The sequence below is a fragment of the Protopterus annectens genome, chromosome 1.part0 (assembly GCF_019279795.1).
Source record: "Protopterus annectens isolate FY-2018-M chromosome 1.part0, PAN1.0, whole genome shotgun sequence".
NCBI lineage: Eukaryota > Metazoa > Chordata > Ceratodontiformes > Protopteridae > Protopterus > Protopterus annectens.
Window position 1 is genome coordinate 1,432,449,242 of NC_056725.1, and position 23,065 is coordinate 1,432,472,306.

The 23,065-nt window shown below is 44.1% G+C and overlaps 1 protein-coding gene across 7 annotated transcripts in view; it reads right to left on the reverse strand.

The window, feature by feature from the left end:
* The window catches only part of PUM2 (pumilio RNA binding family member 2), a 4,949,642-nt gene that overhangs the window by 1,978,727 nt on the left and 2,947,850 nt on the right, over positions 1-23,065 (reverse strand). For 4 of the 7 annotated variants that reach the window (XM_044067594.1, XM_044067585.1, XM_044067576.1 and 1 more), the window contains exon 16: positions 17,964-18,093. In XM_044067594.1, coding sequence (XP_043923529.1) covers positions 17,964-18,093 — 130 coding nt within the window. Of the gene's footprint in view, positions 1-17,954; positions 18,094-23,065 lie in introns of all 7 variants that reach the window. The other 3 variants (XM_044067551.1, XM_044067560.1, XM_044067542.1) reach the window with 1 other exon arrangement.

The window sequence follows — 23,065 nt, forward strand, 5'->3', positions numbered from 1 at the left end:
GTGCTTCTGCCCATTGATTTTTTGGCAGATTTGGCCAGCCGTTTGCCTTTGGCAGAGTATGGAAATGGAATTTGTAGCCTTGTGACACTATACTTAAAACCCATTTGTCCTGAGTTATAATGTGCCAATTTTGAGCAAAAAGTGCTAATTTTCCCCCTAAGGGTACTGCCAGAAGATAAATGCTTGGCACAGGCAGGGGAAAGTCATTGGGATTGCTTTCTGTATGTTTGTGCTTTATCTTCTCCAGCTTTGGAGGTAGAAGCACCCCATTGTTTTGACCTATAAGAACCTTGCGCCTGGGATCTGCCCCTTTGAGGTCTGCCTGACACAGGAAAGGACCAATTTTTTGTAGGCCAGTGTCTACTAAACTTAGGTGGCTGTACTTGTAAAAACTCTACTCTTAACAGGTTGCATAGACTTAGCTTTGTCTTCCACTTTCTTTAACACATCTTCTGCCTTAGCACCAAACAAAGTATCATGCTGTAAAGGTGCATCTATTGACTTAACTTTAACATGATCAGGCAGATTTTGTTCCTTTAACCAAGCATGCCTCCTAATTACAGAACCCGTAACTGCAGCCCTGCAGGAGGCCTCCAAAGAATCAAAACCACATTGCAAAGTATGCTTTCCAGCTTGTTCAGCTGCATGCAATAAATCTTGCATTTCCTTGTTTTCAGCACATTCAGAATTTAACATCATTTTCTGTTTAAGCAATCCCATGAGATGTTGCTGATACTTGAGCATATGAAACTGACAGTTTAAGGCCCTTACAGCCAAAGTTGCAGATGTGTAAACCTTTTTTCCCCATCTATCCAGTGCCCTTGAATCTCTGTCAGAGGGGGTTGGGTTTTTTGCTGTAGAGGCCTTAACTCCATTGGGACCCTGTGAAATAGTTTCTGGGTCAGCAGCAGGGTTTTTAAAAAGAAATTTGTGAGAGTCAGGAACCCTGTAATATCTGTCAGGCTTAACAGGAGCTGAAGTAAGGAGTCAGGGGTCAAACTAGACTCCGAAAACACATCATCTACAATGTCTAACACAGGGGGAATGGCTAGAGGCCTGTGCTGTGGTAGTAAAAGGAAATCCCTGAGCCTCTTTTTAGATTCTGAAAAATCTTGGCTTTCCCAGTGAAAATGCTCCCTCATGGTATGCAAGGTTTCCCCAAAGGAATAATCCTCAGGAGGGGATGCTGAAGGTACAGACTCTTCAGCATCAGAATCCTCATAGGGGGGTAAAGAATATCCCTGATCAGAAGAGGAATCGGAAGAAACAGAAACCTGATCTGAAGATTCATAGTCAGTCTCTTGCCTAGGCCTCTTATCAGGAGGGGGATGGGAACACATGATCAAGGTAATCAGGTCTTAGGCCATCTTAATCATCTGTTTTTTGGGCACAGATGCCTGTACATGTGGCTCATGAGTTTGTTTCTTTGCTTTAGAAGTTGCTTTAGTCTTTGTCTTTGAAGTTGAAGTTGTTTTAATGTAAAGATGTTGTGGTCTGAATACATCCTCAGAAGCCGGTACCTGCTCAGTGGCTCCGGACCCATCTGAGGGATTAGCGTCTGAGGCTCCAGTATCCAGCGGTATGGCCAACTCCACGTGGGACTCGGTCAGACCTCCCAACCGTCCCGAATTATTCGTTTTTTTTACTGTGTTTTGGGGTCCCAATAATGGGGTGCCACGATTCCCGAGTGGCACCCCTTCATTTCCGATTTTACAATCAATTTTTTTTAGATTCTGCGCTTTCGGAGCTGACGTCATTACGTGCGCGATTACGTCAGCCTGTCGGAATTAAGCTTAGATGCGTGTGACGCGCATCTGTTTGAATGCTGAAACTGTTTGAATACTTTCAGGTGGGCTGTTCGGGCAGAATGGAGCTTATTTAGAAGGCTGAAACATTTTGAATACTGGAGTTTACAGGCTTCTTAGTGAGCTGGTTCGGGCATATTGGATTTTACACCTGCAGAGGAAGCGAGCGGAGCTATTGGACTGTACAACTGCTGCAGAAGAAGCTGGCGACCTTAAGGTACCTAAGGGGTGTCAAAAGTGAAAAACACCATACTTTCTGCTATGTTTCTGTCTGCCATGTCTTTTAGATGGACATAACATAAACAGAAACATCCTTGACTAACGCGGTCTTCTCTGGCAGGAAAACTTAATTCTACCTCTATCGGACATATGTACAGTAAGTAAGCAAATACAAACCATACAGAAATGAAAGCAATGTTGTTACTCATTTGTAAACCACTTCTGTTGCAGACTTTTGTCATGTTCAGTTTTTAACAATGTTTTACTGCATTGTATTGTACTTTTTCATTACTTCTCCTCCTTGTACTATACTACATTTCTTTCATTTTATATTATTGTGCCTTAAATACAGATAATGCCTCATAGTTCCAGCCTGTTACAGGCAGTAATCTAGCTGCACATGTAAATAATGTCACACAGTTCCAGCCTGTTACAGGCATTAATACACCTGTGAATGTAGATAATGCCGGTCTCATTATGAGTTTTTTTTTCACTTAACTACAGTGTGTGTGTGTATGTATGTGTGAGTAGGGGTCTGCCTTTTCTTATGCTTAAATGACTTCTTTCTTTTTAATGCACTTATAAAAACCGACAAATTATTTTCAAACCAAGATATAGATATACCTTCAGCATATTTTCTAGCTATATTGCCCATATTCTAAAGCCAGTTCCCTAACGCCTACTGTAAAAATATCCTGCCACATAATCTATATCATCAAATAAAATTATATAACATTAACAAGAAAAAATGTTTAACGCTATATACATAGGTTTTACTTTTTTATTTTTGTCCATGTTTACTGAACCAGTTTTTGGAATAAAATACGAGTCTTTATATTCCAAATCTTGTTTTTGTGTTCTCGTTATGGTAATTCCAAAATGCATTAGTTGGTGCTATAGTACTTTTGTCTGTGGTCTATAGCTGTAACAGTTTTTTTTTTTTGTTTTTTTACTGAGATAACACAAGCTTTGGCAGCCTAACACTGTTCTGTGGTAATAAGCATTGTGCCCAATCTGTACCTCCCTGACTGAAGCTATATGTACGGGCCCCAGTCCTCTAGTGAAGTTGTGACATTTTGTACTGCATTTTTGTAGTAAAAGAAAAGTAAAGGACACAAAAGATAAAAGAGTGCGTCATTTAAGTGTTTACTAAATAGGCAGGTAATGGGACATTGGAATGGCAGCAGCAGGACTCTGGTGCTATATTTTGGTTCTGTTCTTCAGTTTGCGTTTGACAGTTGGTATCCCACAATTCCATTGGAGTGGGCGGGGTTGTGTAATTATGTATGCAAAATTTACGTTAATCAGCGTACAGATTTGTAACTATTTTTCATGGGCCTTGTCCAGAGTTTTGATGTTTCCAGGTTGAGAGGTATGAACTCGGTAGTGGCCTGCGACTCTAAAGTTGCGGGTGTCAGGAGCTGTGAAAACGCCTCACTGAGAACCGGCAACTGGCTTAGGAGAAGCTTCGTCGTTGGTTTTGGGCCTTGGTTGTTTTTCTCTATCCTTTTCTTTGCATTTTTTGTAAACTCCGGTAGTCAGATGGCTATCCGACGACATTTCAGGATAATTAAACCTGCTACTAAAATACTTTAAAGCAAAAGTATACCGATGCTTAACAGTGCGTTGGTTAAATCTAGCACAAAACCGACAACCAGAAACGTTGTGATCAGGGCATAGGCAAGGCATGACAGAGATGCAATTATACAGCCAAACTGGAGGCTAAGCTCTCTCAACCCAAGACTGGACCAGGCAGTCAAGAGGAGAAGGGAATTACTTGCATCACACCACCAGTCTCACACAGACCTATGAAACCAGCACTGGCAAAAAACACACAAATGCACAAAAACATACTCAGAGGCTCTAAATACACATCTGCAAAAGCAACAGAGACCTCCAAAGCAGACATCCAAGCAACCTTCACCCCCCAACACAAACCATGAAACACATACTTCACAAAACCAGTATGCTACACAATCACAGCCCTTAAGGCAAAATAACATACCCAACACACTAGTAATAGGTGACTCTATAGTCAGGCACACTGATGTCCCATTCACTAGGCTGAACAAGGAAAAGGTTACTGTTAGTTGCTTGTCGGGTGCTAGGATCTGCCACATAACACAAGCACTCAGGTTATTCCAGAACAAGTACAAATATGACTCTGTCATTGTCCATGTTGGTGTGAATGGACCTGAGCCGTACCTCCCTGGACTACATGAAAAGAGACAAGGAGGCGCTCTCTGATCACGTAGCCCAGGCTGGTATGACCCTGACCCTGGGTAGCATCCTGCCCTCACCAAGAATGATACCATGGTATAGAGAAAAAATTATCAATTTCAACAATTGGCTAAGCTTCTGGTGTCATTCAAAGGGGATCCAGTGTCTGTCAGCCTGGGATGACATACTCGACAAGCCACGCTGCTTTGCTAGAGACGGCTTGCACCTGTCACCCTTAGGCTTTCGAATACTGTACAAGGCTCTTGCCAACCCCATAGTGCCTTTTTTAGGCAAGGCTCAAAAGACAAACTCACCACCGTAAACAGCACAAGTAACAAAAAACTGAGGGTAATGCTGCTCAATGCCAGAAGTCTAAACCTCAAAATGCATGCACTCGAGGCACTCCTTAGTATGGAGAAAATCGATATATGTGCAGTAACAGAAACCTGGTTAAAGGCTCCAGAGAGCACCCCAGTACTACCAGGCTACAACTCATACCATACATTTCGGCAACAAAACCCGGACCGAAATACAAAAGGCGGGGGAGTATCCATATTCATCAAGGATACCCACACCTCCAGGTTAGTGGCACAGTACGATGCTTCAGAGATCATCCACGTGCACTAACAACGGGCAAAACTGCTATTCAGATTATAGCTTACTACAGATCACCGACCATGTCCCAGGACCCCCACTCCACATTCCTGGAAACACTGGGAAACATAAAGGTCCTACCAAACACCCTGATACTGGGTGATTTCAATTATCCAAACATTAACTGGGAGAACTACTTAAGTCCGAACTCCCTTGCCCAACATTTCCTAGAATTTAAAACTCAAAGGCCCTAGATCAACTGGTTAACACCCCCACCAGAGGTGACAACATATTGGACCTGGTCATCACCAACATGGGCGACCAGTGTTCCACACCGGAGGTCAACCCCTCGCTGGTTAGATCTGACCATAAACTAATCACGCTGGAGAGCCACATTCCGCCACCACCCCCGGTCAAAGAAACCGCCGTGTAAAACTTTTCAAAAGCAAACGTCACATTACTTAAGACCGAGGTGGGAAGTTTCAAAGCCCCCATGCTAAAGGATAACGCTGTCCAAGCTGCAAAATCCTTTACTAATGCACTCTACGGGCACCTATAAGAATGCATGGATTGTGCAATCCCAAACAAAACCAAGACTCACTCCTCCAAGAAAAGGAAACCAGTCTGGTGGATCCCTGCCATAAACAAGCTATACAGTAGAAGGAGGAAACTTGTACAGAAGAGAGTAAAATCCCAAGAAGGGAAGACATCCCTGATCAGTATCAGCAAAAAACTACATTCCCTCATAAAATCATCCAAGGCTAGCTTCAAAAGAAAAATTGCCATGGACTCCAAAGATAACCACAAGCCATTCTTTAGCTATGTCAGGAATCTAAACAGCAATTCTGAGATCTGCTCGGAGTTAGTGCAGAATGGCACAAAATACACTGAACCGACAGATAAAGCCAACATTTTGGCAGACAGGTTCAGTGCAAACTTCGCCCCCCTCTCACCCTCAAAATGGCCCATAACTCTACCAGAAGAATGTAGTGCCCCTGAAATCATAGACACTCAGGTTAAAACAGCCCTCTCTAAAGTCAAAAACACAGCATCAATGGGACCGGATGGTGTCCCAGGCTGTGTCCTACACGAGCTCAAAGATGAACTAACCCCTCACCTAAACACACTGTTTAAACTCAGCATCTCCATAGGCTATGTGCCCACAGAGTGGCACACAGCAACGGTTATTCTGCTCCACAAAGGTGGAGCCACAACCGACCCCAGGAATTATCGCCCTATAAGCCTGACTAGCTTGGTCTGCAAAGCTATGGAGCGCATCATCATGGATCTCATTAACAGAGACATTGGGAACCACCAAACACTGTACCCAACCCAGTTCTGCTTTGTTAAGGGCAGATTATGCCTCCTAAACCTGGTGGACTTCTTTGAGACAGTTACCAAGGCTATAGACGAGGGAAAGGTGGCCCACACAGCCTACCTAGACCTCGCAAAGGCCTTCGACACCATTCCCCACTCAGGTATTATAGACAAGCTCACCAGCCTGAACATAAACCTCTACGTCAAGAGATGGGTTGCCAACTGGCTCACGGATAGAATCCACATGGTAAGAGTTGCAGGAGCTAGGTCTGACTCTAAACTGGTTACAAGTGGCGTTCCCCAGGGCTCAATCCTAGGACCCCTCCTGTTTGGCATATACTTCTCAGAGGTACAGGCAAGCATAGGAGGACTATGGCTCACCAAGTTTGCAGATGACTGCAAACTAGGGGCTATAACTGACTCTCCGGCTGACACAGACATCCTCCAAAAGGGTCTCACTGAGACAGATACCTCGTGTCAAAACCATGGTCTCAAGCTAAATGCCAAAAAGTGCATAGTCATCCCCTTTAAAAAAAAACAAAGTACCCACAAGGAAGATGTAATAAAGGCTCTGGGTACCCAAGTAGATAGTAACCTCTCCTTTCATAATCAAATTGCCAGTGGTTAGAAGAAAATCCTTCTATGTAGCCCACCTAAACACAAAAGGGTTTGCATCCAGATCGAAAGAGGTCATTGGGCCCATCTATGCACCACTCATCAGATCCATCATAGAGTACAATGCCCCATTTGGGATGTACCTTACAAGACACCTGCAACAACTGGAAAGACCGCAGAAGTTCCTCACCAAGAGGATCACTGGCCTCAAGCAGACGCCCTACGCAGCTCGACTGAAGAAACTCCAGCTGTACTCGGATGCATACAACCTACTCAGAGGTGATCTCTGCCTGACATACAAAGCCATGTCCAACCCAGAATTGATGGACATGCTCCAACTAAAGAAAACCATATCCCCTCGAGCCACACGCTCCAGGGATCGAAACCTCACCACAACAATAAATAGCACGTACATTAGGCAGAGCTCCTCGCTAACCCTCTTCAAGAGAAACCCTGACGAGTGGATGGAAAACAAATTTACCCCAGGGATCACTTCAATGGCTCTGCTGGACAGAGGCACAGGGGAACTAATCTAAGGGGGCGGCGAAAGCAAACACATTCCGGCTAGGCTTATAAATGCCTTCGGGCAGATAGCCTAGTACCTGCCGATGAACCTATTTCTGTTCAGTAGCTAGATTGATCATCGTTAGCCTCTTTGTGCATGTGTCTCTCTCTGTCATGCGCGCACACACACACACACATTCTTCTTCTACTTTCACATACACAAATATTCTGCTTTCATGCATGTACTCACTCATTCACTCCATACTTACCTATTAACACAGGTAAGTGCTGTCCCTTTTAAAGGCAATGGCGGTGAATCCATACACGAGTCCCTCTTCAGCAAGAGCACACACATACACACACACTGATTCTCTGGCATGAAATAATGGCATGAACACACAGATCCTTCTTTGGTGCAAAAAAAAAATCAAAACTAGAATGGTGCTTTGGTGCATGCACACACCGACGTTAGAGTTACAGGCGTGAAAAACACAAAACAAAAATGTTTTGGGGCATACGTACATCGATGTTGCAGTTAGACGTTGGGGGCAGCATGGAAGAGCTCTGAGGGCCGCATGTGGCCCACGGGCCACAGGTTGGACACGTCTGGCTTAGCTGGTGTATGTAAATCGCCAATACTCATGTTGATATCACCTTGTGGGTGTGAACTTGACGAAAAACTTGGTCAGAAGGTAAACTAAAGAATCAAAAATGATTTGTTTTGTTTTCAAACTATTTGTGGCTTTAACATTAGAAATATACCCATAAGTAAAGCTAAGTGTAAGACACAGATGCATGAGAAGTTAAAATAATACACTTTAAATCACTTATTGGACTTTTGGGTAAGATCAAGTAGTGTTGTAATTTTACAGTAGCTACAGTAAAAGGCAATCTCTTCCAGTGGAAGTAACCAACAGTTATATTTTACCAGTTTTGTGCAATTATTCTTATACAGTTTAGTGATCATCCAGCTACATGCTTTTACACCTGAACAATAAAATATTTTAGTCAAAATTACCTAAAGCACACTAGTTAAATGTACAGAAAATATGCAAGCATGTACAACAGAAATTTAAACAAGATACTGGATAGCTATTTTCATAAAAAATGCTAACAACCATCGTGCTAGGTCTATCTCTATCTTCTTAACTAGATGATGACTAGAGCTAGTTATGGTTAACTTGCAAAGCCACTTATGGTTGAACACCACAGGTAAACTACAGAACTTGAGCTCACAAACAGACTTTCATTCCTTCTCTTTTAATGTCTCTGCAAAACTTTCTTCAGAGTTTATTCACTGTTCCCAACCTTATTCAGAATAGTTAATCTCACATTTTGTGTGTGTTGAACTAACTGATATTTCTTTGTAAGAAAGGACAAACTACTTTAAGATGATTCAAAGCAGTGCCTTGGAAGAGAGACTCTAGTACTGAATACTTTAACATGCTTCCTCCTTTTTTTGCACTTGTTCTAGCTTTCATGACAGTTTCACAGCTTCTGCCAGGACACAATTTCAAATCTGCACTGGAAGTTTGTCTTTATCTACAAAACACCAACCCTTTGACAATAATACTGTTTCAGAAAGTACAGTTGTGTACACTTACCATAAATGTAGATGTTCGAGTGTATTCATTGTTGCAGTCATCACACTTGGGTTATCTGCCTACAGGTAGCCCTCAGTCGGCTCGAATACCAGAGACTTAATATTTCTGCATTGGATGCTGTCGCTCCAGGACTGACGTCAGGTCGTCAGGGGTACAAAAACAGGCAGCCAATGCATCAGTTTTTCTTGCCCTAAATGTCAGGAGACCCCCAAATAGGGAGCTAAGTTATGGTGGGGAAACACCACCAGTAAAAAATAAATACCAATACCCCAGAAAGAGTGAGTAATAGCCATAGAGAGGAGTGACAGAGAAAACCAGGGGCTGGAGGGAGGGAAACCAGGACTGCAAAAGTGAATACACTCGAACATCTACATTTATGGTAAGTGTAAACAACTGTACTATGTTCTTCGTGTTCCACTGCTGCAGTCATCACACTTGGGTGGATTCCCAAAGCTGAAGAAGAGTGGAGGCAGTCCAGAAGAGTTAGGGCTAACTAGTATCCCTTGCAGGACTGCTGTAGCAAAACCTGCTCTGGATTTGGAAAAGATAGACAGGTGGTAATGCTTGGTGAAGGTGTGTACAGAACTCCAGGTAGCAGCTTCCAGGATGTCCCCAATAGGGACTCCTCTGAAAAATGCTGTAGAGGTAGATGTTGCCCTAGTGGAATGTGCTGACCCCCCGAGGGGTTGGTTTTCCATGGTGCTTGTAGCAGAAATGGATGCAGTGTGCTATCCATTTGGAAACTGTTTTGAATTGGCCTTGCCCTCCGCCCCTGTTGCAAAGCTGACTAGTAATTGGTCAGATTTTCTGAAGGGCTTAGTCCTATCAAGGTAGAATCTGAGCTGTCTGTGCACGTCCAAGGAGTGCAGGATCCTTTCCCCTTTATTTTAAGGATTAGGGAAGAAGGTTGGCAAATGGATGCATTTGGTTGAGAGCCACATTGGACACCACTTTAGGCATAAAGGAAGGGTTAGTCCTGAGGGAAACCCTGTTAGCATGGAAAATAATGAAGGGTTCCACAGCCATCAGTGCTTGTAGCTCAGACACTCTTCTAGCTGAAGTGACGGGTAAAAGCAATGCTGATTTCGAAAAGAGGAATTTTAACTCTACTGACACAGCTGGTTCAAAGGGGGGGACGCATGAGCTTTTCCAGTACAAAGATAATGCCCCAAGCAGGGGTGGGGGGTGCTCTCCTTGGTGGCCTTAAGTTGTTTGCCCCTCTCAGGAACTGTTTGATAAGACGGTGCAAGAAGAGAGGTGGCTCAGTGTTGTAAAGAGCCAAAATGGCTGAGGCATGAATCTTAATGGAGGAGAAGGAGAGGCCTTTGTGGAGTAGATCTGCTAAGTAATCCAGGATTAGAGGCAAGAGAGGGCAGTGCTGTGTCCTCTCCTTTAGATTGAATCCATGAGCAGAACCCTTTTCCACTTATTAGCATAGGATTTTCTTGCACTGGGTCTTCTGGCTTCAAGAATGACGTCAAGCACCTGCCTGCTTAGGACTGCTGGGGAGAATTCAAGGAATAAGCCAGGCTGCAAGACTTAGGGTTTGCAGTTGTGGATGTAAATTCGGTCCCTCCTGCTGAGAGAGCAGGGTTGGGTTCTGGTGTAGGTGCCAGGGTGGCACCTGTGTCAGGCTGTGCAGGAGTGGGTACCAGTGCTGGCGTGGCCAGTCTGGGTCAATCATAATTGTCCTTGGTCTGTCCTGTTTTATCTTGAGTAATACTCTTGAGAGAAGGGGCAGAGGGGGAAAGGCATAGATTGAGAGATTTACCCACTGAAAAGTTAGGGCATCTACTTTCTAGGCCCTGCTGTGAGGACTTCTGCTGCAGAATTTGCTGAGCTGGTTGTTGGAGGGAGAGGCAAAGAGATCCACCTCTGGAGTTCCCCATTTCTGAATCAGGAGGTTTAAGATGCTGGGCTCCAATTGCCACTCGTGTGGGTCTAGGAGATTTCTGCTTAAGTCATCTGCCAGTGAGTTTTGTTTGCCTGGCAGGAATTGAGCTTGGAGATGGATTTGAATGTCCACGGCCGTTTTCCACAGGGCCACAGCTAACCTGCAGAGTGGGTAGGAATGAGTTCCCCCCTGCTTGTTGATGTACCACATAACTGTGGTGTTGTCTGTTTTTATTAGCAGTTGTCCTGGAAAGAGTAGGGATCTGAAAGCTGACAGGGCTTTCTGTACAGCTAGCATCTCTTTTTGGTTGATGTGCAGATGAATTTGACTTGGGCTCCAGTGGCCTTGAATACATTTGCTGTCCATGTGTGCCCCCCAGGCATAGTCTGATGCGTCTGTGGTTAGGGTCTGGGCAGCGTGGAGTTGAGTAAAAGGCAGTCCCTTGTTGTGGTTGCATGCTTCTGCCCATCAAAGGAACTCTGTCTTTAGACAGGGTATGATAGGAATGACTGTTTCCAGGTCCTGAGAATGTTGGCGCCAAAGACTTTTTAAGTACCATTAAAATTACCTTATATGCAGTCTTACATATGGAATTAGCAGTATACACGAGGCCATGATCCCTAGGGCTTGCAGTATTTTTCTTGCGGATAGCTGAGTTCTGGTGGCCATTTGTTTGAAGTAGTCTGTCAGATAGACTTGCTTTTCTGAAGTGAGGAATGCCATCTGGGAAGCTGTGTCCAAGCTTGCTCCCAGGAATACAATCTTTTGACTGGGAACCAGTTTTGATTTCTTTTCGTTGATGGTGTACCGCAAGGAAGTGAGAGGGTTTTTCACAAATGTCAGGTGCTGCAGCAGCAATTCCTGACTGTCCGCCTGAATCAGGCAGTTGTTCAAATATGGGTAAATTTGGATATTTCTCTGCCTGCAGTATGCAATGGCTGGAGCCAGGCATTTTCTGAATACTCTGGACACAGTAGATGAGCCAAAGGGAAGTGCAGAGAACTGATAATACAAAGATTCTGCCATGAAGCATAGATACTTCCTGCATGACTCCCTAATGGGGATGTGCAGCTAGGTTTCTTTTAAGTCTAGGGTGACTAACCAGGCATCCTTGGCTAGCAGAGGAAGAAGCTGTTGCAAGGTAAGCATTTTGAATTTTGGTATCACCAGGAAGGTGTTGAGAATTGAAAGACCCAGGATTGGGCACCAAGAGCCCTCTTTCCTGGGTACCAGGAAGAGTCTTGGGAAGAATCCTTGACCCCTCTGTTCTACCGGAACCAGCTGAATAACACTGATATTGAGCAGCGAAAGTACTTGGTTTTGAGTCTCTGCCCACTGGTTTGGAGGAAGGTCTGGAAACCCGCTTGGGGTTGGCAGTGAATGGAAATAAAATTGGTACCCCTGGGATACAATGTTGAGGACCCACTGGTCCTGAGTGATGGACATCCAGTTTTTTGCATGACGGGCAAGTTTTCCTCCTAGGGGCACAAGGAATTGGGCAGGGCTGGGGAGTGGAGTAAAGATGTCATTGTGAGCTTTTTCTGTAAGAAGGTGTCTTACCACACTCTGCTTAGATCTCTGCATACCCTGAGACTGTAGTCTGGGTGGTCTCCTTCCCCTGGGTCTGGTTTGAGAAGGCCTGGAGGGGGATGGAAAGGACCAGTGTTTAGAAGGGCAATGCATACTGAATCTAGGGGGTTGCACTTGTAAGAATTCTTTAACAGTCTGCATAGACTTAGCTTTTTCTTCCATCTTTTTCAGAACCTCTTCTACTTTGGTGCCAAACAAACAGTTCTTATTCAATGGAGCATCTAGTAACTTTGATTTGACATGGTCTGGCAAGGTCTGCTCCTTCAGCCAAGCATGTCTTCTCAGTACAGAGCCAGTGACTGCTGCCCGGCAAGATGCTTCTAGGTCGTCAAAGCTGCACTGCAAAGTATGCTTGCTGACTTGGCTTGCAGAGTGCATAAGCTCCTGCAATTCTTTATTTCCTGCACAGTCTGAAAAGGTTGCCACTTTTTGTTTAACTTCCATAATATGTGGCTGGTACTTCAGCATGTGAAACTGACAATTCAATGCCCTAATAGCAAGAGTTGCAGAGGTATATACCTTTTTATCCCAACTGTCCAAAGCTCTGGAATCCCTGTCCAAAAGGGGTGGGATTCTTGGCTGTAGTAGCCTTGACACCTTTAGGCCCCTGGGAAATGATCTCTGGGTCAGCAGTAGGATTCTTGAAAAGAAATTTGTGAGTGTCAGGTACTCTGTAGTACCCGTCGGGTTTTCTAGGGGCAGGTAAGACTGGATTCCATAAAAACATTGTCCACAACATACAGGACAGGGGGTATTGCTAAAGGCCTGTGCTGAGGCAACTCTAGAAATTCTCTGAGTCTCTTTTTGGACTGAGGATAGTCTTGGCATTCCCAGTGGAAATGCTCTCTTAAGGTACACAAGGTTTCACCAAAAGAAAAATCCTCTGGAGGGGAGGCGGAGGGAATGGATTCCTCTGCATCTGAATCCTCATAAGCAGATAAGGGAATGTCTTCATAATCAGAAATCTCAGAATCATCAGACTCCTGGTCTGTAGAAGCTGAAGGGGACTGAACTCTGTCTCTTAGCAGGGGAAGGCAGACTTCCTCTAATCAGCATAATAAGGTATTCGGCCATTCTAAGCATTTGTTTCTGTGGCATGGGAGGAGGTGCATGCGCTTTGGTTGTCGGTTTTCTAGGTGTAGTGCATACTCTGGGCCCAAGAAACTCAGTAGCTTTGGTTAAAAAAGAAGTTGTCGGTTTAAGTCGAACATCGGTTGAGCGAAGAACTGCCTCCCAGTGCCTGCACAGCAGCTTCAGAGCCATTCAAGGGAGAGACATCCGCAGGTTCCATAGTCGAATAAGAGTCTCGCGGCATACAAGACTCCAAATGGGTCTCGGCAGAGGCCTGTGAATCCACTGAAGCGGGCATCAGGGGCTGCGAAAGCACTTCACTGAGTACTGGCGGACTGGTGACTAGCTTAACGGAAGCGTTGTCGGCAGTTTGGACCTATGCGGTCTGCCTTTATCCTTACGTTTTATCGGAATATCGGTAGTCTTATGGCTTACAAAGCCATTTCAGAATACAGAGATCGAGAACAAAAGAATTTAGCGTCAGAGAGAGCCCGATGACGAATGGTTCAGGCATTAAGGCACAAAACAGACAGTGAGGGACGGCACGGTATGGGCATAAACAGCTGATGCAGTAAGAATGAAAATCTCTGAGAGGTATTTGCTTTTCACAAGCAAGACAACTTTTAACTTTTTCTGACATCGGTTAGAGCAAGGAAAAAAGGATCCCCAATGAGGTACGTAGCTTTAAAAGACTTCAGGATTATTCAATTTGTAAACGAAAATTCAGGTAGTGGCCAACCGGCACTTGCAAACTGCTTCTGCTTCAGGCTCCTCGGTAAGAAAGACTGAAGTAATGGCGTTGGCTGCCTGCTTTTATACCCCTGACGTCAGTCCTGGACCGACAGCATCCGATGCACAAATACTAAGTGTCTGGTATTTGGGTCGACTGAGGGCTACCTGCAGGCAGATAACCCAAGTGTGATCACTGCAACAGTGAAACGAGAAGAACATCTAACAGCTTCTGACTGATGTGTGTGCATCTGAAAAAAGCTTCATTTATAGCATTTTTGCAATACTTCTGATAGCTCAGCTAAACAATGTGTGTATTGCCTAGTTACATATAGATTTTACACACAATATACTAATCAGGCAGCCACAGTGATGCAGCGGTTAGCGTTGCCGCCTCACAGCAAGAGGTTCTCCGGTTCGATTCTCGGCTGGTATGCCTTCTGTGCAAAGTCTGCATGTCCTCCTTGTGGTTGCGTGGGTTTCCTCCGGGTGCTCCGGTTTCCTCCCACATCCCAAAGATATGCAGTAGGTGGATTGGACACTCTAAATTGGCCCTAGGTGTGAGTGCGTGCACCTTCTGTGGAAGGTTGGGCGGCGGGCTGGCAACTCGATACCATAAAACTCCACTGCCAATCATGAGCGGACAGATGATCCGCTGTGGCGACCCCTAACCAGGAAAAGCAAAAACAAGAAGAAGAAGATACTAAATACACACACACACACACATATATATATATATATATATATATATATACATATATATACACACACACACACACACACACACACACACACACACACATTTATCCTAAGAAAATAAGTCCTTGACAGCAGATGTAATAAAACACATCCGGCACCTGCACATGTCATCAGCATGTCATCTACACCACTGGCATGCCATCAAAACTACTAAAATCTAAACTCAACACACGTATGCTACTCACTAAAATGTACTGTAAAAGTTTACTCCCACAGCAAAGACAATGGCATCCCCTAAAACAGTAGCCGGGTCTATACTGAAAGCGTGAACACTTGGGTTGTCGAATATGACATGATTAACACCGAATAAACAAACCGCGAGTACACCGAATGCCAGAAACTGCGAAATTCGAAATCCCGATTCGGACCTAGTTGGCCCTTCTGCTGTACAGCTCCGTAAAGTAAGTGTGCAATAGTTACGGTCCTTAGGGTTAGGGTGCGGGTTAAGGTAAGTGCATAAAAAGTAATGTATGTAAGGGTTAGTGTAGGTTTAGAAGTAGGGTTTAGGTAAGTGTATGTTTGTGGTTTATTTATGTTGTTTGGGTGGGTAGTATGTAGCGAGCAGTGTAGTGGGAAGTATGTTTTGTTTTCGTTAGTGGGTGGAATGGTGTTGGCCAAACAAAGCAATTCGGTGATGTGTATTTCTGAGTTGTGAGGTTTCAGTGAATTGTGTGTTCGCTTAATAGGTGTTGATCATGCCGTATAATAAACCCAACAGTAGCCACCTAAAAAAATCTAGCTTTAGTCTAAAACAGTTGAACAAAATTTACTACAATACATAAAGGTAACTTCATATACTATGCAACATACAGCCGTCCTCCCCAAAACACACTATCCACTTAAGTCAACCCAGAGGGTAAAATGTATTCTCTTCAGAACAAAAAGTTATAAAAATAAAAACAAACAGTAACTGCAACCTGCTTTCTCACCTAATAAGAAACTTACTGCATCAGACTTCTACATATCCCATACGTGTGTGCATGCTTTGCATGACTTCTACATATCCCATGTGTGTATATGCCTGTACAGACACACATACATACATATATATATATATATATATATATACATACACACACATATATATATATATATGTACATAAAAACCCCGCCAAGCTATGCAAGTGCAAAAAAAAAAAAAAAAAAAAACATGAAATATTAACCACCTCTACGACTTCATGCAAATGTTAAATGCTACTGCCTTTTGACAAAGGAGTACATGACATCAGTGAAAGAATGCTGGGAGCCCAAGAAGCAAACATTACCAACAGCTGTGATAACTACATTAATACAAAGTACAGTTATGCAATATCTTACTGTTAACACTAGATGCCCTACTTCTCATGGCTGCAGTATTCTTCACTCTTGAGATATCCTGCTGAGGATAGCCAAACATCCAGTCAGCATACCAAAGCCTTTACACCTTCCAGGTGTTGTACATTAGACATATGTCCTTTGCACAAAGTGTATGGTATACATGTGACATACAGGTGACTAAACCTCAGAAATGAAGTGCTCCAGAAGAATCACAGCAACTCGAGAGAGAAGCAAAAGCATGTACATCCAGGAAGGGAAGAAGGAGAAAAGCATGCAAGAAAGACTCCTCAGCCAGAAGGAAAGTAACAGAAAGTTATAAAGGCGGGAGTGGGGGTACACAATACTGCAACAGTGAGTAGTAGTGCATCTACTGTCACACCAAGTCCTTTTCTATCACTGCAACAGTACTCTTTTACTCATGGGACGGAGAGTACAAAAGCTAAAGGAAAGTATGGTAAGAACAGTCACAGAAAAGCTCTCCAAAAACCTGTAAAGGACGGCCCTGGCAAAACCTGCCCCGGCCCGGGAAATGACATCTAACTTGTGATGTTTGGTAAAATGCGAACAAAATACCAAGTAGCAGCTTTCAAGATGGATCTAGTATGTAGATCCTTGAAAAAAGTAGAAGCCACTGCTCCAGAAGAATGAGCAGAACATTAGAAAGCTGCTTGCCATGAAACGAAAAGCAAAAAGAAATGGTGCTAGAAATAGAGACTTCATCTCCTTGATGCTGATACGGTCAGCCAATTGTTGATGGGACCAAAGACCCTGGACTTTTAGGTTGTTGGAGGATGCCCCACAACTGTGAATGGAACCATTTGTGTACAGTTTATGAGTAGGGAAAGGAACCTGAAAAGGCAGACCTGGATTCAAGGAAATCTGGTGAATCCACCAGCAGAACTTAAGTCTGAGACAAGGCAAGACATGAACCAGGCACTCCAGAGGGCAGCAGTGCTGGAGCCAAACAGTTTTGAGACACCACTGAAACTTCCTCACGCAGAGTTTGGTAAAAGGAACCATAGGAAAGGTGGATGCCATGTACACCAGAGCTCAGAAAAATCTTCATTCAGTCTTTCCTGCAAGGGAAAGAAGAGACTAGAAATAAGCAGACAAAGAGAGGACCTTGGGAGGCAGGAGACAAGCCAATACTGGTATGGTCTGAATTTTATAACCTGGAAACACTTGGTTCTAAGAGTGAGTCAACACAGACTTTTTGAGATGGAGAGTGAATTCCACACTGTGCAGAAGAAGCATAGTGAAGTGTAGATTCTGAAGCAGGAGCTGCTGAGAGAGAGCTGGAATTAAAAGGTCACCTTGGTGAACAGCATACAGACCAAATTCAGAGGCAGCACTTGAACTGGCAACAAAATTCTGAGGATTAGCATCCATACATCACATATGTACCTTACACGTTGTGAGCAGCACATGCATCTGGCATGCGATGCCTGGAAGGTATAAAGGATTTGACATGCTGGCTGGACATTCAGCTGTCCTTGGCATGATACCTGAAGACTAAAGACTACTGCAACAGTGACAAAAGCAAAACGCGCTACATACACACATTATTTATTAAAACAGTCAACACTTCTGGCTTCAAGAAAACAATACCTTTAAAACTATACTGAACTCAAATATCACTCAGACAGTAAACATAAATTAATATACTACAGGGCTGCTATTCAGTTGTGTAATGGGTCCAAATGTTAAATAACTTACAATTTTTACCTCAAAGAACTTCTGTATGACATAGTTTCCAAATACATCAGTCATCAACTGATACGCAGCTTGCAGGATCTCACTGAACACCATCTGACGCTCACCAGGAGTTGCTCGCTCCAGTTTTTGCTGTATAAACCTGCAACAAAAAATACATATACAAAGACACTTAAATTGATGTGTGTGTTTTACAGGGTAAAAAGTACAGTTGTGTACATTTACCATAAATGTAGATGCTCGAGTGTATTCACTGTTGCAGTCACTACATTTGGGTAATCCTGCTGGCAGCTTGCCCTTAGCTGGCCTGAATTCCAAAGTCTTGGGTCCTGCGTTGGCTGCTGTCGCCCCTTCCCTGATGTCAGGTCGTCAGGGGTATAAAAGAAGCAGCAGACGCCATTTTCTTTAGTTTTTCTTGCTCCAGATGTCGGATGCCCCCAAAAAGGGTTGTCAAAATTTATATATGTATAATTACATGCACCAATATACAATTTACCTTCATCTACAAACAAATACACCACAAAAGATAGGTTCCATCAGAAGAAAAAGGGGGATGGTGGGTGGGTAACCTGGACTGCAACAGTGAATACACTCGAACATCTACATTTATGTTAAGTGTACACAACTGTACTATGTTCTTCATGTTTCTCTGTTGCAGTCATTACATTTGGGTAGAGTCCCAAAGCTATGGTTGGGAGGCTGGAGCTAAACAGCATTAGGAGCGGCTATGAGGCCCTGCAGAACTGCAGTGGCAAAGCCTGCCCTGGATTAAGAGTAGAATGGCAGATGATGGTGCTTTGTAAAGGTGTGTATTGAACTCCAAGTAGCAGCTTCTAAAATGTCCTTGGTAGGTAACTCCCCTGAGAAAGGCTGCTGAAGTGGCTGCAGCTCTGGTCGAGTGTGGCCTAATGCCCTTAGGTACTAGCTTGCCGTGGTGTACATAGCAGAAATGAATGCAGTGGCCTATCCACTTTGAAATAGTCTGCTTTGAGATAGCCTTTCCTTGTGATACTGCAGGATATGTCACTAGTAATTGCTCTGTCTTTCTGAAAACTTTGGTTCTGTCCAAGAAGAATCTAAGCTCTCTGTGTACGTCCAAAGAATGCAGAATTCTCTTCCCCTTGTTCTGTGGATTTGGATAAAAGGTTGGCAGGTGAATAGTTTGGTTGAGAGCCACACTGGACACCACCCTAGGCATATATGTTGGGTTTGTCCTCAGAGAGACCCTGTCTGGATGAAAAATGATAAAAGGTTCCACAGCCATGAGTGCCTGTAGCTCTGAAACTCGTCTTGCAGAAGTTATTGCTAGGAGCAGAGCTGTTTTCCAAGATAAAAACTTTATATCAGCAGTAGCAGCTGGCTCAAAAGGAGGCAGAGTGAGTTTTTCCAAGACATAGTTGAGGTCCCATGCAGGCATTGGTGATCTCCTTGGAGGTCTTAAATTTTTGGCTCCTCTGAGGTACTGCTTGAATAAGGGATGAGAAAAGATTGGTGGCTCTACACTGTAATGAGCCAAAATGGTAGAGGCATGAATTTTAATAGATGAAAAAAATAGGCCTTTGTCCAGCATCTCAGTTAAGTATTGCAAAATCTGAGGAATATTTGGCAAGGCTTATCAGTTCCTTCTGCCTGGTTCCAAGCACAGAATCTCTTCCATTTTCCAGCATAAGATTTTCTAGTACTAGGCCTTCTGGCTTCCAAAATGACATCCATCACAGCTTTACTGAGAGGTGTGTTTTGTAGGACTACATTATTCGCCATGCTGCCAGGTTTAAAGTTCTGAGTTGGCTGTGCAGGATCTGACTGTTTTGCTGGGACAGTAGCTGAGGTACTTGAGGTAAGGTCCAAGCTGGGCATTAAGACAAGCTCCTTAGTATTGAATACCAGTACTGGCGGGGCCAGTCTTTGGCAATCAGCATCATCTTTGGCTTCTCCTGTCTGACCTTTAGGAGTACCTTGGGGAGGAGAGGCAGAGGGGGAAATGCATATACTGACAGGTTTTTCCAGCTGAAAGATAGGGCGTCCACTTTCCATGCTTGTCTGTGATAAATCCTTGTGCAGAATCTTTTTAGTTGGTAGTTGTGAGGGGAGGCAAATACATCTGTGTCCGGGCATCTCCATTTTCTTGTTATCATGCTGAAGACTTGTGGGTCCAAGTGCCACTCGTGGGGATCCATGAGGTTTCTGCTTAGTTCGTCTGCCAGAGCATTTTTCCTTCCTGGCAGGAATTGTGCCTGCAGATGTACTTGGTAAGTCAATGCTGTGTCCCACAAAGTCATGGCTACTCTGCAAAGGGGGTAAGAATGTGTGCCCCCCTGCTTGTTTATATACCACATGACCGTGGTGTTGTCTGTCTATCAGTAGTTGTCCTGGATGAAGTAGGTCCTTGAAGGCTGTCAGGGCATTTTGAACTGCTAGCATCTCTTTATGATTGATATGTAGATGCATTTGGTTTGAGGTCCATGTGCCCTGAATGCATCTTCCTGCCATGTGGGCCCCCCAGGCACAATCTGATGCACCCGTTGTTAGTGTCTGCCTGGCTGGGGGTAATGTGAAAGGCTGTCCCTTGTTTTGGTGACAGCCTTTGCCCACCATCGAAACTCCTGTTGCAGGCAGGGAATGAGAGTAATCATAGTTTCCAGGCTGTGGCAATGTTGAGTCCAAACACTTTTTAGGTACCATTGAAGTTTCCTCATATGCAGTCTTGCATATGGAATTAGTAGGATGCAGGATGCCATGAAGCCCAAAGCCTGCAGAATTTTTCTTGCAGATAACTGGGCCTTTGTTGCCAACATTTTGAAATAGGTAGTCAGTTGCCTTTGTTTGTCTGGGGTGAGATAAGCCATCTGGGCAGTTGTATTTAAGCTTGCACCCAGGAATATTATCTCTTGAGAGGGTACTAGTTTTGATTTATTTTCGTTGACTGTGTATCCTAGGCATGTTAGAAGTCTTTTCACAAACGCCAGATGCTGTAGAAGAATGAACTTGTTTCTCTGCTTGAATTAGACAGTCGTCCAAGTAAGGATATATTTGTATTCCTCTTTGTCTGCAGAGTGCAATTACTGGTGCCAGGCACTTTGCAAAGACCCTGGGCGCAGTAGATAAGCCAAAGGGCAGTGCAGAAAATTGGTAATGCATTGAGTCAGCCTTGAATCTGAGGCATCTTCTGCATATTTGTCCGATTGGGACATGCAGGTATGCCTCTTTTTGGTCTAAAGTCACAGGCCAAGCGTTCTTGCCCAGCATGGGCAGAAGCTGCTGCAAAGTCAACATCTTGAATTTTGGTATATCCAGGAATGTGTTCAAAATAGATAGGTCTAGTATTGGTCTCCAGGCCTTGTCCCTTCGGGGTACCAAGAACAGTCGAGTAAAATCCTGGTCTCTGCTCTTGCTCTGGTACTTGTGAATGGCCCCCATGTCCATGAGGGATGAGACTTGTTTTTGTGCCTCTGCCCATTGATTTTTTGGCAGATCTGGCCAGTCATTTTCCCTTGGCAGGGTATGGAAATGGAACTTGTAGCCTTGTGACACGATATTTAGGACCCACTTGTCCTGGGTTATAATGTACCAATTTTGAGAAAAAGGTGCTAATTTTCCCCCTAAGGGTGCTGCCAGGAGATAAGTGCTTGGTGCAGGCAGGGGGAAGTCATTGGGACTGTTTCCTGTATGGTTGTGATTTGTCTACTCCAACTTTGGAGGTAGAAGCCCCCCATTGCTTTGAGCGGTATGAACCTTGCGCCTAGGATCTGCCTCTAGGGCGTCTGGATCTGCCCCTTTGAGGTCTGTCTGACAGGATCAATTCTTTGTTGGCCAGTGTCTATTAAACCTAGGTGGCTGTACTTGTAAAAAATCTTTGACTGTTTGCATAGATTTAGCTTTGTCCTCCATTTTCTTTAACACCTCTTCTGCCTTAACACCAAAGTATCATGCTGTAAAGGTGCATCTAATAATTTAACTTTAACATGATCAGGCAAATTTTGTTCCTTTAACCAAGCATGCCTCCTAATTACAGAACCTGTAACTGCGGCCCTGCAGGAGCCCTCTAAAGAATCAAACCCACATTGCAAAGTATGCTTACCAACTTGTTCAGCTACATGCAATAAATCCTGCATTTCCTTGTTTTCTGCACATTCAAAGTTAACAACATTTTCTGTTTAAGCAATGCCATGACATGTTGCTGATATTTGAGCATATGAAACTGACAGTTTAAGGCCCTTATAGCCAAGGTAGCAGATGTGTAAACCTTTTTTCCCCATCTATCCAGTGCCCTAGAATCTCTGTCAGAGGGGGTAGGGTTTTTTGCAGTGGAAGCCTCAACTCCTTTGGGACCCTGAGAAATAGTTTCTGGGTCTGCAGCAGGGTTTTTAAAAAGGAATTTATGAGAGTCAGGAACCCTGTAATATCTGTCAGGCTTAACAGGAGCTGGAGGGTAAGGAGTCAGGGGTAAGACTAGACTCCGAAAACACATCATCTACAATGTCTACCACAGGTGGGATGGCTAGTGGCCTGTGTTGAAGTAGTAAAAGGTAACCTCTGAGCCTCTTTTTAGATTCTGAAAAATCTTGGCTCTCCCAGTGGAAATGCTCCTTCATGGTATGTAAGGTTTCCCCAAAAGAATAGTCTTCTGGAGGAGAAGCTGAAGGTATAGATTCTTCAGCATCAGAATCCTCAAAGGGGGCAGAGAAAATTCCTGACCAGAAGAGGAATCAGAAGAAATGGAAACCTGACCTGAAGATTCATAGTCAGTCTCTTGCCTAGGCCTCTTACCAGGAGGGGGATGGGAACCCCTAATCAAGTCTTTGGCCATTTTGAGCATCTGTTTTTTTGGGCATAGAGGCCTGACCACGTGGCTCTTGAGTTTGCTTCTTTTGCTTTGGAAGGTGCTTTAATCTTTGCCTGTGAAGCCGAAGTCGGTTTGATGTAAAGATGTTTAGGTCTGAATACACCCTCAGAAGCTGGTGCCTGCTCAGCGGCTCCGGACCCATCTGAAAGAATAATATCAGAGGCTCCAATACCTTGAGTTTCCAGCAGCATGGCCAACTCAGCGTGGGAGTCGGTAGCAGCCTGCAACTCTAAAGTAGCGAGCATCAGGGGCTGTGAAAGTGCCTCACTGA